The sequence below is a fragment of the Manis javanica genome, chromosome 3, assembly GCF_040802235.1.
Source record: "Manis javanica isolate MJ-LG chromosome 3, MJ_LKY, whole genome shotgun sequence".
Taxonomy (NCBI): domain Eukaryota; kingdom Metazoa; phylum Chordata; class Mammalia; order Pholidota; family Manidae; genus Manis; species Manis javanica.
The window spans coordinates 1,681,395-1,696,502 of record NC_133158.1 but is presented as its reverse complement, the minus strand read 5'-3'; the positions used below and the strand labels follow the sequence as shown (position 1 = coordinate 1,696,502).

Here is a 15,108-nt window from a genome sequence, read left to right as displayed (position 1 = left end):
ATTGAAGACTGCCAAAAAACTAAACAAGATATACAATCTCTGCTGAAATGAGTTTGGTTTCTGTAAGGAAGGAGATGGGAAGCTCTTGGCGGGCTCTAAATAAAATAATATCACAACTTGACTTCCGTGTTACTAGGAGCCCTCTGGCTGCTGTACGGAGAACAGGCTGAAGGTGGGAAGGACAGAAGCCTAGCAGCTAGTTAGACTGACTGTTGGACTAATACAACCACAGAAGGATGGTACTTGGACCTGTATGGCCACAGTGGAAACGAGACAGGGTGGAATGAGGGAAGAGGGAGGAATATGAAAGGAACAGTGTTGGTAAGAAGAGCAAGAGCTCAGTTTCCGATAGGTTGAGTTTTCAGTGCCTTGTAGGCAAGTGAGAAGGAATTGGCAGTTGGATACATCAGTTTGGAGTTCAGGACAGAGGTCAGGGTTAGAGATGCCAATATGGGAGCTACCAGCGTATTGCTGGTTCTGGTATCTAAAGCCATGGGCTCAGGTGAGATAGCCAAGGGATGAGGGAGTGAACAGAAATGAGTAGACTTCCAGCCCTGAGCCTAGGGCACACATGGAAGAGAAGAAACAGCTACATACAACTGTGGGTGTTTTGGCTTCGCTTTCCAAAGTGGACCGTTCTTGGTGGGTCTCTCCCTTATCAGATAGTACTTTATCCTCTAAAGTGTAACTCATATTAAGGAACTAATTATCCTTGCCTTATACCCAATCTCCTTGAGCAATAATTTCTACTCTTTATCACATTGTATCCCTGACGTAGTCCTTGTAAGTTTGTTTCTACTGCCTGAAATTAGAAAGTATGAACTACTTAAGAGGGGCTACCCCAGAGCAGTGCCCTCACCTGGACTAGAGAGTAAAGGGTCCAGTCCAGGAGATGGGCTCACTTTCAGCCCCAAAACCCTTCCAGGAGAGGATGCAGCAAAGAGAAAGACAGCATCCTGCCTGTGTTCCTTGTTGCCTTGGTCTCATTTAAGGCCATGGCTCTTCAGCATCAAAATGAGGAATTTGATCAAATGCTAAAATGAAAGATGGAAGCAGGAGATGATACAAGACCACACGTGAAACCGAAAACCAGCTGCCTTGCCAGGAGCGGCAAAGCAATGAAGGCCGAAGGAAAGCCTGCTCAAATGTCAGTGCAGGGCTGACTTCTTATTAGCTGAGAATACTTCACACAAGACACCTCGTATTTGTAGGAGGGGAAACTGCTGAAGATCCTGAAAGAATGGGATTTGCCCAGAGTCACACAAGTAAGATAGCAGCAGGGCTGGGAACAAACTCCAGTCTGTCTCCGATCAGGACACAATCAGGCCTTTCCTTGTTAGCCAGGACCACCTGAAGGCACCTCAGGTTCTGAAACGTCCCCCGAAGCTGTGAAAGAAAAAAATCTGGGGAAGAACTAAAGGTCTTATGTTACCCGTACTCCAGTCCCATCTAGTCCTCACAACTGCTGTTGAGATGTCATGCTGGGTCCATGAAAATCGCAGGCCTAGACAAAACAGAAAGCTGAGGTTTTAAAGAGCGCCTGACCTGAGGGAGACAGAAGGTGTTGTTTGTGGCAAAGCCCAAGGTCTGAAGCAGCATCATACAGGGCAACAGAGCCATCCTGGGATTTACACTGATTATCCCAAAATACCAATACTTATTTCCTGGTAATTCTATCAGCAAGAAGTGATGTACAGGAAGGGGTTGTCCCAATTATTCAGATACGAGTCAAAAGGTGGATTGAAATGAAGTTTTAGATTGCAAGCTTAAAATGTCTTACTAAGTAGCCACAATGACTTGCTTTATGATGGTGTGCCAGGCACACGTCTTAGAAGTACGTGGGATATATAGCCACTTGCTTGGCTAAGTAGACAGAATATTTCAAATGACAGTGGTGCTATGTGGTGGAGCTGATGTGCTTGCTTAAAGCAGAAGTGAGACTAAGAGAAACCTGACGTCAACATGGAGATTGTTGAGGAGACTGCTCACGTATGTCAGAAAACTTAAATTTGTCTTCTGTAGACATTAATTCTGTGTGGTGCAACTTCTGGATAGTGGAATATAGCCAGGATATTTCTGTACCAACCAGAGAATATAAGATCTTGGCTTGAATTTTTTTTTTTTAGATAAGTATTTTTTATTGAAGGGTAGTTGACACACAGTATTATGTTAGTTTCAGGTGTACAACACAGTGATTTAACATTTATATACATGATAATTCTAGGTACCAGCTATCACCATACCAAGTTGTTACAATATTTTGACTGTATTCCTTATGCTATACATTACATCCCAGTTACTTATTTATTTACAATTGGAAGTGTGTACTTTTTATTTTTTTTGTGAGGGCATCTCTCATATTTATTGATCAAATGGTTGTTAACCACAATAAAATTCTGTATAGGGGGGGTCAATGCTCAATGCACAATCATTAATCCTTGGCTTGAATTTTTACAGTGTAATGTGGTGGCATTAATGAGAGTAGACCCGTGTGAAATATATTCACTCTAAGTGAGGGTGCTCAGACCCCTAGAGAAGAGAGCCGATACTGGGCTGCCTGTGGAGGCTCCTTGTCCCTCACCTCTCTCCTTTCCAGGGGAATTGGTATGTAAGGAAATGGGCATTTTCTCATGTTCTCACCTAAAGAGGAGGAGAAAGCTTCCTTAACTTATGTGCAAAGGTCTAATGGCCCTATGCAGAGCTGTCTCTGGTAAAAGGCCACAGCTTTGTCGCCATGCCAATCAGGTCAACATGGAGTTGGCTCCAAGAACAGCCATCTGAGACCACAAAAAAAGACCAGGGCAAAGTTTTCCCCAATTCCAGTGTAGGGCCAAGATGGGGACAGGATACACTGCATTGGGGTGCATATAGCAGCAGAAAGAGTCAGGGGTGACTTCAGACTTTTCCCTTCATCCCAGAATTAACCACCAGGCTACAAAGTGATTTTATTGTTTGAGAGAAAACATGAGCAGTAGTGTCATTAATCCCTAATTTTACTTCTTTAAATGGGTCTTCAAAAATAAAATTAGGAAAGCTTTGTGCTTTCCAGTTGTTTTTGCTGCTTTGCAACTAGGAAATCACAGACGTCCTTAGCAGTAGCTCCTTGCCCTGGCAAATCACCTGGGAAACTTTTACAAAAATACTGACTCCTGAGTCCCAGTCCAAGCATAACAAACTCTTAAGGAGTGGTGTCCAGGCATTAGCGCGTTTTAAAGTTTCCCAGGTCATTCAATGTGCAGAGTTGAGAACCATTGTTCTAGAACCTCACGCTGATACATCGAAACGTGGCTGAAAGGATGTTGTGAGCAGAGGCTGGTGCGCCTGCATCCTTCACGGCCAGTGTGGCCGGGCCCGCTAATGACACTCGTGCAGCCCCCAAACGAGCACCGTCCTTCCACAGTCAGGGAGGGAAACCATGCCGACGTCTCCTTCCCTCCCTCGGAAGAACCTCCAGCCGGCTCGGGCGGCGGGGCCTCGGACCGTCGGTCCGCGACCCGCCGGGGGCTTTGGGCTTGGGGACCGGAGAACGCCCCGTCCCGGTGAGGCCGGCCCCGCGCGCCGCGGGCGGCCGTGCGCTGCGGACTACGTTGCCCATCATGCACCCCGGGGGCGGGCGCACCGGGACGAGCGGGGCCTGCGGCGCGCGGGGCCGGTCTGGGCTGTCTTCCTGGGCCGCGGTCCGGCGAGCGGCGGCGGGGAGGGGCGGTGGCCATGTCTGCGTCCCCAGGGCGCCGTGGCCCCGCGGGCCTGCTCCCTCAGTCCGCGCCCGGCTGGACACCCTCTCGGGGGTCCCGCGGGGAGCGGTAACCGCCAATCTCTGCGTCCCGGGGGCCCCCGCCGAGAAGCAGGTGAGTCCGACTGCCAGCCCACGTGGCCTGGGGGCGCCGGGAGACTGGGGAGCTGTCATCCTTGGAGGGAGGGGCTGGAGGACCCGGGGCCCCTGCCTTCCACGCTACCTTTTGCGATAGGAGGACTGGGTCTCTCCGGAGTCCCTTAGCCGGTGGCCCCAGCTGGGGGATACAAAAGGCGAGGCCCAGAACCCACCCTTTGGCCAGGAGGGCAGAGTCCTGCAGGAGGCAGTGGCCAGGTGCATCCGCGCCGTCCCCACCCCAGCACACACACACCGGGCCCGCAGAGTCCGCCCGGAGCTGGGCGGTGTGACTGAGGTGGGCAGAGCGGCGCCCATGAGTGTCTTGGGGCTCAGGACTTTGCTCTCAAGGATGCCCTGGCCCAGGTAATGGGGTATCCCTTGTACTGGGTGAGTCACCCAGTGTGGGATGGAGTTTGCAGGGGGAGGATGAGCCGTCTTTGTCAGAGAGGGGCGTGGCCACCCACAGTGACAAGGACCAGGCCATGCTCTCAGCACGCAGCATGCACCTGCGGAAGCAGCAGGTGCATTGCCTCACCAGGGCCCTCTGCCACGCCCCCGTGCATCCTGGCACCACCCTCCCAAAGGGTCAAGGCAGGATGGAGCTCTCTCTAAGCAAGAGGCAGCCAGGGGAAGGGGCTCTTACAAGGCCCCAGTTGAGCCAGCCTGCCTGCTGACATCGCTCATAGGAACAGCAAGCCCTTCTAGGGGAAGCAGCAAGCCCCTGGGGCCTCTAGAGAGGCTACCTGAGAAGGGGCTCCTAGGGAGCATCTGGGACTGGTCCCAAGAGATCTCTCTTGCTTAACTGCTTCAGGCCCAGCCTCCCAGCAGCTTCAGCTGCACAGGTTGTGGCTCCAGTGGGGGTTGGGAGGGCTTTGCTGTGAGTCAGTCATCCTCCTTGCCTAGTTCCAGAGTGAGTATCCAGAGAACTGTTGGCTTCGTCAGGGCTTCTGGCTGGATCCCCAGATTGGCCTTGGGGATGTGGAGGTACTGCATGAGCTCAGGTGGCAGGGGGACTGTCCCTAGCCCCAGCCACCTGATCCTGCACTCATTCCACACGGGTGCCATGCTGGGCTCTGGCATCTGAGGTCCACAAGGGCTCAGTGGGAGGTGGGCCCTCAGGACACCAGAGAAGCTGTGGTTTGGGTCTTTGAGGCAGAGGAGCAAGGCCACAGAGCAGGGGCATGTGGTGGCCTGAAGAGTCCCACCCGGGAGACACTTCCAGAAGCAGCAGAGAATGGTCTGCTCCTGCAACTTCAGGGCCAGTGAAGAGCCAGTTAGCCTGGAGGAACTCCCACCCAGAAGGCCATGGACATCTCTTTGGCCCACGTGACAGGAGGGGCACTTCAGGCGAGAGCCACCCTGGCTTCACAAGGTCAGAGCACATTTTCCAAGGCCAGTTCACTCAGGGCCTGGCTTGGGATGAGCAGACTCTCAATGGACTAATGTACATGGCAGAGACCACAGGTCAGTGTGTATGAGTAGCTGCTCAGTCTGAATGCTAAGTAAGAATCATCATGACATGCTAATGGCAGCAGCTGAGAGTACAGCACCTGCTCTGGGCCAGAGTGACCAAGTTACATGGATCACCTCTTCCAGCCCCCCAACAGCCCGGCGAATTGGTACCATCACTACGCCCATGTTATAGAGACTGAGACTTATCAAACCAGCCAGGTTGAACCAGGTCCCCCTGGCTCCAGAGCCATTGTCCCTGAACTCTTGGCCACTTGCAGGGACAAGTCTTTCTCCCCAGGCAGGGGTCCCAGAGGCTACTTCGTAGCTGGTGTTCTCTGAGGACCTTTCACCTTCTCCCTTCCAAAGTTATTTATTTTGGCAGATGTTGATAAAACTCCTTCTGCATGTGGAGCTGACATTCTGAAATTTGTGGCAGGTCACAGGGTGACCTTCAGTGTAGGAAAACCAAGTGGGGCAAGGGAGGTAAGAATCGGATACTGCAGGAAGGCCTCTCTGACCAGGTGTCCCTTAGGCAGCAGCCTGAAGGAAGCGAGAGCGTGAGGCATGTCGGCACCTAGCCCAGGCAGAGCGACAGATGAGCTGGGGGCCAGGGGAAGGCAGAGGTGGTCGGGCAGGAAGTCTGGTGGGGGCCGAGTTCTGAAGTGACAGAGCACTCTGGATTCACATGTATGTGACACTGGGGGGAAGCCATGAGGCTGGTGTGGCTGGGTTACAGCAAAGTGAGTGGGAGAAAGGAGGGGCAGTGGGGAGGTCCCCAGGCAGTCGGGGAGGAGGTGGACAGGGCAGGGCCTCCGGCCCCACTGTGAGGAAATGGGCTTTCCCTTTCCCGCTGACTGAGCTGGAGCCATTCCAGAGTCACGACCGAGGAACTGCATGACCTGACTCCTCTCTCTTGAGAGCGTCACTTCAGTGCTGCGGGGATGCACTGACTGCACGGCAAGGGCAGAGTGGGGGAACTGGGCAGAAGACGATCTCCCAGCGGGAGGGACAACAGTGGCCTGGCCCACTGTGCTGGTGCTGGAGGTGATGAGAAGTGGATATGGGCATTTCCCACTTAACAGCAGTATTCTGTGACAAAAGTTGGATTGTGTCTGGAGGCACTAACTTAGTGTCTGTTTCCCATTATTTTAAATGGGAAAAGGTATAATGCTTCCCACATCAACCCTAAATCCACGATTTTCTAAAATGATACTAAACCATGGGAAAATATATCCCTAATATGTCTCCAATACACTACAGCGTTGGCATATAAAATGCTTAAAACATTCCCTCCTAATCACCAAACAACGTGGCATCATAGCCTCTTTCAGTACCTGCAACAGCCATCGCGCACGTAAGCCCTTCTGTTGGCCCTCAGTGAACTATCAGCTCTATTTGGAATGTAATTAGAGGCTTAATTAATGCACATTACTTTGTTAAAAATAGACATTGAGTTTTGATTATGTAAATATGCATTTTTTTCTATACAAATACATAAGCTGAATCAATACAAGCTAGTTGTGTTAGTTATCTATTGCTGGGTAACAAATTATCCCAAAACTTAGTTTAAAACAACTATAAATGTTTGTTATTCATACAGTACCTGTAGCCCAGCAGTTTGGGAGCAGCTCAGCTGGGTGTCTCAGTCTCAGGGTCGCCCGTGAGACCTGTGGCTGGCGCCCTGTGACTGGCTATTTGCAAGTCTCCATTTCTTGCCACGAGGTTCTCTCTGTAGGGCTGCATGAGTGTCCCCACAACATGACTGATGGCTCTGCCTAGAGAGAGGGATCCGGGAGAGCAGGGCAGACACTCTGGGGTCTCCTGTGGTCTAGCTGCAGTCAACATGGTCCCGTTCACATCGCCACCCTGGTGACACAGAGCAGTCCTGCTCAGGGTGGGGGGTGGGCACAGAGGCGTGCACGCGGGAATGCAGGATCTGGTATCTGGAAGGCTGGCTGCTGCAGGTGGGCGTTCAAAGCCAAGAGGCTCTGTGGGGAGGTGTTGACGACAGATGTTTGCTGGGTGTGCCTGTGTTCTGAAGTCCAGTGGACGGGATTTCCAATGGCGTGTTGCATGAGTTGCGGGGAAGAGAGGCACAAGGGATGACACCCAGATTTCTTGGTGAGTAACTGAGAGGGTGAAATTGTCTTTGACTGAGACGGGGCAAACTCAGGGAGGAACAGCTTTTGAAGGTGATGATCAGGAACTCAGTTTTGGACACACAACTTAGAGACACTGTAGGATATCAAGGGCAGGCACCAAGCAGACAGTTGAATGTGTGTGGACAGATTGGGGCTGGAAATACAAATTGGAATCACTGATGTATCAGTGGAGTTGAAAGCATGAGATGGAATAAGATCACCAAGGGATAGAATGAAGACCGAGAAAAGGGTTCAAGGACTGAAATGTGAGAGGAGCAGCAGAGGGGGCTTAGGAGTGTCCAGGAGGTGGGAGGAGGACCAAGAAAGGCCAGTGGCATCTCAGAGGCCAAGAGGAGAAAGTGCCTTGAGAGGGAGGGAATCAAGTGTGCGCCTTACTGCTGAATGGCGGGGCGGCCCTGCAGGTCACTGGCAACCCTTCACGGGCAGTGTTGCTGGAGCAATGGAGGCAAAAGTCTGGCTGGAAAGGGTTTGAGAGTGAACGGGGAGAGGCAGGGAGGCCGTGGAGGAGGCACTTCTGGGTTACCAGATAGCCATGAGCTCCCCACCTGCCCCTACCCCTCTGGCCAACTGATGAGTTCCGGCCAACCCAGGCATGAAGTGTTTAAGAGCTGGTACCTGCCCCTCCAGCCTGCATGCCAGGCCCCGTGATGTGGAAGGCATGCGTGCCGCAGGGTAGGGCAGTAAGATGCTAGTAGCCTGCATTCCCGAATCACCGCTTGGAAGGGAGCTGCTCTGAACTGGTAGCAGACCCACAGCAAATTTTGTGTGAGCAAAAAATAAGCCTTTATGTGTAAAGCCTCTACCATTTTGGTCTTCGTTGGTTACCCAGCACAGCTTAGCCTGCCTGACTAATTAAACTCCAAGAAGTATTTACTATTTTGAGGTCCATTTGCTTGTTTTCTAAAGGGCAGCAGAAAAAAAAAATACAGTGCTACCCAGAGGGGAATGTCAAGTTAAGGGAGGTTTAACTGTTTCACGGAAGTAAAATAAAGTTCACAAATCACAAGGACACTCAATGAGTGTGACAGAGTGAACACACCCAAGGGAAGGTGTCTGAAAATGGGAAAAACATCAGCATATTGGTGATGGGGAGGGAGGCGCCCCAGGCTGCCACCGCTCCCCTGGTAGGAGGAGGGAAGGTGGAGGCGGTGTGGGACTCAGGGAGGTTGTCGCTGACCATTCCCTGGGGAAGTGGGAGGCTTGCCTATCCCCAGGGTGGGCTCGGGGCAGGAGCCCTGCCAGTCTGAGGAGAGTGAAGGCGGGCATGGGCAGGTGAGGGCGCGGGCAGTGGGCAGCAGCCCACTCAGAGAGCTGCTTCTCCCCAGGGAACAGCTCATGCCCTCCGGTGTCCGTCGGGGAGCCAGATCAGGGGCTCTGGCCACAGCCGTGGGACTGGCAGCAGCTTGCCCTCTGCCTGGACGTGGGCAGACTCATGTCTCTGAGGCCACTCTCTCTTTACCCATGAGGCTGACCCCACCCTGGGTTTTAGGTTCGCTTGTGACGTACTGGTCTGTGAGAGTTTCACACGGCCTGGGTCTTCTCGCTCCAGGGCTGGACGTGCCCCATCTTCCTCAGCACCCACTGCCCTGTGGCCTCACAGTGGCTGTTCTGGCCCATTTGGATTGCTTCTCTGGGTCTCTGTCCCCGTCCCAGAAGAGTCCCTTCTGGACACCTGCCCTGGTTTCTGTTGAGGGTGCGCAGCCTCTTTCTCAGACAGGGTGGCCCACACCTGGATCTCCTGGGATCCTTACTGGGAATTGTCACTCTTGACTGTCCTGTTGGGCAGGATTGATGGCCTAGAAAATCCCAAAGGGCAAATGTTCTCCCGAGTCATCTTCCTCTGGTCTTCCTCAGCTTGGATTCGTGGTGTTTGCCCCAGGCCCCCAAGCCCCACCAGCTCCATGGCACTCCAGGCTCAGCGCACAATGGCCACCAGGCCAGTCTCTGGTCCTGCCTCCCTGTCTCTCTGTTTTGCACATTGAGCTTATGCAAAAGCTTAATTTGAAGACAGGATTCCATAGCTTACAGCAAAGATGGCGAAAGGAAGAGCGTGGAAACCAGCCCTGTGGGTACACATACAGGAGCTGTGCAGTAGGACCTGGGGCTGGGGCAGCGTTCCTGGATGCAGGCAAGCCGGGGCCACACAGCTGCTAGTGCCGGTGACGCTGCCTCTGAGATCACTCTTTTCATGAATGTCTTTACACCCCTACTTCGTGCCAGGCCTGAGGTGATGGAGCTGCAGAAGGACAAGGCCTCCCTTGCTCCCTGCAGCCGTGGCCCAGGAGGGCAGGCCAGGGTCAGCTTTGCTCTTGGCTCACCAGCACCAGCCCTGGAGAGCATGCTCCCCATGGGTCTCCAACCGGGTCTTGGCTGCCCTTCTAGCCCATCCAGCCAGACCTCTTCCCAGCACCTCACAGGCCCCCTTCCCAGTGGACGGGGTTACCTGCCAAGTGAGGACCCTTCCGCCTGCCACTAAGGGCCCCAGAGGCTGACCCCAAGTGAGCCTTCCACCTTTGCTGTCCCCTCACAGTCACTCCACCCGGCCCTGATGCTGCGGAAGGCCTGGGAGGTCCTGCAAAGCCTGTCCCGGCCATCAAATGGGCACTGAGAATGGTCGTGTCTCTAGTTGTTGAATTGGTCGGGCAGCCCTGGTGCAAAAGCCAAGGTGAGGGAGGTTCTCAGAAAAGCAAGGCTCCAGCCTGAAGACTCCATTCCTTACTAACCACAAACAGCGATTGGCCAACTCAGTTTTTTTTTTAAATTTTGGTATCATTAATCTACAGTTACATGAAGAACATTATGTTTACTAGGCTCCCCCCTTCACCAAGTCCCCCCCACAAACCCCATTACAGTCACTGTCCATCAGCATAGTAAGATGCTGTAGAATCACTACTTGTCTTCTCTGTGGCCAACTCAGTTTTGAATGGATGTGCCGTGAAAGATACCAGGACAGAATTGTCTCCGTTCCTGGCTCCCACGCTGCCACCCTGAAGTGACGCTCAGCGGCGCACGTAGAATCCCAGGCCTTGGCCCTGCATCCTATAAGCTAGCTGGCCGCGGCACCTGCCCTGAAGAGGCACCACCAGGAGCCGGTAGCTTGATCCCCATAAACTAATGCGTGTGTTAGCTGGGCGCTCGGTGTTAGCTGCTCTTACCAGTTTGTAAGAAAAATTATTTACGTTTTACATACCTTTTTTTAAGAAGACTAGAAGGAAATACACAAAAATATGACCAGTGAGAGATCCTGAAGGTGGGAAAATGATATTTCTTTCTTTATACTTTTTCGTATTTTCCAAGTTTTCTGCAATGAGCAGATGTAATGAAGTCTTCCTTTTATAGTCAGAAAAAAAACCAACATAATTCACTTTTTAGAGGGGAGTACTAAGAACCCATTCCACAGAGGTCTGAGCTAGCTGTGCTCATACTGTCCATCATGCAGTCACCCCTGCCGACAGCACCTTCACCCCCCTCGATGATGCCTTTGTTTGCCCCACAGGACAGCCCAAGGGATGGCTGCTGACATGCAGAGGAAGAGAAGCAGCGAACGTCATGATGGCACTCTGGCTCCTGATGGGCACAGCGGAGAGAGAGCCGACAGTCCCACCCCGGGGCTGGCTCAGGGAATGGAGCCGGGTACGGGCAGGGCTCAGCCTGAGGCAGGGGTCTCCCAGCCACTTGCTGGCTGCCACTCACTCAAGCATTTGTTACGTCACTCTCTGGGTATTGGCAAGTGCCCCAGTTGCAGGGAGCCAGCCTTCCTCCCCACTCCAGGTGCCTGCTTGCCCTGTGCCATCTGGCTGCCCGAGTGGGCTCTCCTCCTAGGTCCTGTGTTGACAGGGGGCCTCCCTGGCTCCTTCTCCCTCCCTCAGCTCTCTCCACATGAGTTAGGCCTGCTCCAAATGCACCTTGTGCAGGACAACAGTTATTTTATAATTTTATTTTGCTCACAAGATCATGAACGCTTTGAGCACAGAGCAGTTGTACCCCAATGCCTGGTCCAGAGCTGAACTCACACTAGAGGCTGAAAATACATCTGTTGAACTATTCTGTCCATATGAAGTCTGCCTTTGATAGGAAGGCTTCAGTAGACATGTCAATCAGTAGACTGACATGGAGCCTGTCTTGGGGGCCACCAGCAGTGGGCCATTACAGTGGAGTGGCTGAGGAGCATGGCAAGCCGGTTCGCCGAGCACCGGAGGCATCCCAGGCAACTGACATCTGCGCAGAGGGTTGAAGTGTGACCAGGAGCTGGCCATGTGAGGAGGGGCAGCACCCTCCAGGCAGAGGAACAGCCAGTGCAGAGAGCCTGAGTAGGTGGGGGGATGTAGGGCGTCCAGAGAGCAGATGAGCAATGTCCAGGATAGCTCAGACTGGCACTGGCTGTGAGGGGAGAGTGGGAGAGGCAGGCCAGGGCCAGCACCCTGGGAGCTGGGCCTGCAGGGAGCCAGTGGGAGCCCCAGGGGTGGCCTTGGGTCTTCTTCCCAGCATGATAGGACATGGGGCCAGAGTGTAGCAGGAGGGACCAGCGGCCTGTCTCATTGGGTCAGGCTGTCAAGCCAGAGTGGCTGCCTCAGGTGCCTTGCTGGCGAGGTGGTTGGCCAGCAGCCACCACGCTAAGCACCATGCTTTCGGCTGGCAGGTGCCGGGCAGGAGGCTGCCATGTTCGTCCATGCCCGTTCCTATGAGGACCTGACTGAATCGGAGGATGGGGCTGCTTCCAGGGAGAACCTGGAGGAGGGTGCTGGGGGTCCTTCACCACTGCCTGCGGACATGCGCCAGATCAGCCAGGACTTCAGCGAGCTGAGCACCCAGCTGACAGGTGTGGCCCGAGATCTGCAGGAGGAGATGCTGCCGGAGAGCTCTGAGGACTGGCCAGAGCCCCCGGGGGCAGCCGGGAAACCAGCCATAGAGCCCCCCAGGGAGGGCACAGGCGAAGGGGATGAGGAGGAGGCTGCTGAGGCATGGCGACTGCACCAGAAGCACGTCTTCGTGCTGAGCGAGGCGGGGAAGCCTGTGTACTCCCGCTATGGGTCGGAGGAGGCCCTTTCCAGCACCATGGGCGTCATGGTGGCCCTGGTGTCCTTCCTGGAGGCAGACAGGAATGCCATCCGCTCTATCCACGCAGGTGAGCCGCCTGGGAGTGGGGCGGGGAGGGCCTCCTGGCCAGGGCTCATTCACAGCAGGCTTGGGGCCCCTCAGGGATAGAGGGCTCATCCCCTCTCATCTGAAGCCTCGATGTCCTCGTCTGAGCACAGAATGGCATCACTGACTGCCTCATAGGGCTACTGTGAGGGCCAGGGGTGGCTGGCACAGCACGGGAGAGGGGCAAAGCCTGGGGGTAACCAAAACAGTCCCAGGTCCTGAGCCCCAACCAGCTCTTGCCATTTAGCACAAGAGTGTGTGTTTTTCTGAAGTGCTCACACGTTTTAGCAGGTGCCAGTCTGTGCAGCGAGTGGCAGGAACAGGCCTGGTGCCCTGGCGGGGGAGGGACGTGGGCTGCTGTTTGTATCCTCTTCGTTCTTCAGCCCCACGGTGTGCACAGCTCTGGGGGAGGGCAGAGTGGACAGAGAAGGGAGGGCTTCCCAGACGGGCCCGTCTGACCGTCGCCTTGCCCCCAGATGGCTACAAGGTGGTGTTTGTGCGCCGGAGCCCGCTGGTGCTGGTGGCGGTGGCCCGCACGCGGCAGTCGGCACAGGAGCTGGCGCAGGAGCTGCTCTACATCTACTACCAGATCCTCAGCCTTCTCACGGGGGCGCAGCTAAGCCACATTTTCCAGCAGAAACAGAACTACGACCTGCGGCGCCTGCTCTCGGGCTCGGAGCGCATCACCGACAACCTGCTGCAGCTCATGGCGCAGGACCCCAGCTTCCTGATGGGGGCGGCGCGCTGCCTGCCCCTTGCCTCGGCCACGCGCGACGCCGTGAGCGCCAGCCTGCAGCAAGCACGTGCGCGCAGCCTCGTCTTCTCCATCCTGCTGGCGCGCAACCAGCTTGTGGCGCTCGTGCGCCGCAAGGACCAATTCCTGCACCCCATCGACCTGCACCTGCTCTTTAACCTCATAAGTTCCTCCTCGTCCTTCCGCGAGGGCGAGGCCTGGACACCCGTGTGCCTGCCCAAATTCAATGCGGCCGGCTTCTTCCATGCACACATCTCTTACCTGGAGCCGGACACTGATCTCTGCCTGCTGCTGATCTCCACCGACCGCGAGGACTTCTTTGCCGTCTCTGACTGCCGCCGCCGCTTCCAGGAGCGCCTGCGGAAGCGCGGAGCCCATCTGGCGCTGCGGGAGGCACTGCGCACGCCCTACTACAGTGTCGCCCAAGTGGGCATCCCAGACCTTCGCCACTTCCTCTATAAGTCAAAGAGCTCAGGACTCTTCACCAGGTGAGGGAGGGCATGGGGACACTGCCTGAGGGAGATGGGGCATGCGGAGGGGGGCCAGTTGGGCCTGAGACCTGCTGTGGTTCTGAAGCTGACCAGCACTCTGGGATGGAGCTGCATGCTGGGTCTGTTTCACCCCGATACCTGGGACCCAGACTTTCTATCACCCTCCTCCTGGCGGACACACACCTCTCTTCTTCATTACTCAGATGGGCTTGAAATGCCCAATACCCCCCGGGGAAGGAGCTGGGACAGAGGTCTCCTGGGTCCCTTAGGGGGCCTTTAGGTCCAGCTCAGGCTGCAGAGCCCCTCTGCCTTCCTCCTTCACAGAACTAGGCCAGGTACGGCAGCTCTGTCCTCCCCTTCACCCCTTTTTGGTCCATAGGGTGCCCAGTGGACCTCCCCCACTTTGGACCTGTCACTCTGCCTTGGAAGCCTGAACTTAGATTCGTTTGTCCAAGGGAGGGTCAGCAAAGATGTCACGACCCTGGGGGAGTGGGGAGAATGGGCTCCAGTCTGGATGGGCTCAGCCCTGTCCCGGTGGGGATCCTCTGTGGTAGGGACACAGTGTCCCATTCTGGGGGAGCACGTGGAGGGTAGGCGTGTGGTGTAGTCTCCCTGGCTGGGAATAGGGGTTCTTCGATCTCCAGAGAACCAGAGAAGGCAGTGGCCGTCATTGCTTTGCAAACCTGCTCCCCATCTCCAGCCCTGAAATCGAGGCCCCATACACCAGTGAGGAGGAGCGGGAGCGGCTCCTGGGCCTCTACCAGTACCTGCACAGCCGTGCCCACAACGCCTCCCGCCCTCTCAAGACTATCTACTATATGGGCCCCAACGAGAACCTTCTGGCCTGGGTAAGGTGGCCCTGGGGTGGGCTGGGCTCCATCGGGTCCCGGGCAGGGGCCATGAGGGGGCATCTAACCTGGAGGACCACTCTGTGCCTCCTCCTCCAGGTGACAGGCGCCTTTGAGCTCTACATATGCTACAGTCCGCTGGGCACCAAGGCGTCAGCCGTCAGTGCCATCCATAAGCTCATGCGCTGGATCCGCAAAGAAGAAGACCGCCTCTTCATCCTCGCGCCCCTCACCTACTGATGGGAATGTGTGCGGCTCAGCCATCTGGGCCACAGAAGCCATGGGAGCCCGGGGCTGGCCTCTCCTTCCTGGGCAGCAGGCAGGGCCTGTGGGCCGAGGTGTGCATTAAAGTGCTCTGGGGAAGATGGCTGGCCTTGTTCCTGCATCC

At 55.0% G+C, this 15,108-nt stretch overlaps 1 protein-coding gene across 1 annotated transcript; it reads left to right on the top strand.

Moving 5' to 3' along the window:
- The first annotated feature begins 3,614 nt into the window (after nucleotides 1-3,614).
- MON1A (MON1 homolog A, secretory trafficking associated) lies at nucleotides 3,615-15,087 on the top strand. Its single transcript, XM_017669699.3, has 6 exons — nucleotides 3,615-3,848; nucleotides 10,982-11,118; nucleotides 12,125-12,610; nucleotides 13,104-13,869; nucleotides 14,573-14,720; nucleotides 14,820-15,087. The coding sequence occupies exons 2-6, from the start codon at nucleotides 10,995-10,997 to the stop codon at nucleotides 14,958-14,960; spliced, it is 1,665 nt and encodes a 554-aa protein (XP_017525188.1). The 5' UTR covers nucleotides 3,615-3,848; nucleotides 10,982-10,994; the 3' UTR covers nucleotides 14,961-15,087.
- The last annotated feature ends 21 nt before the right edge of the window (nucleotides 15,088-15,108 follow it).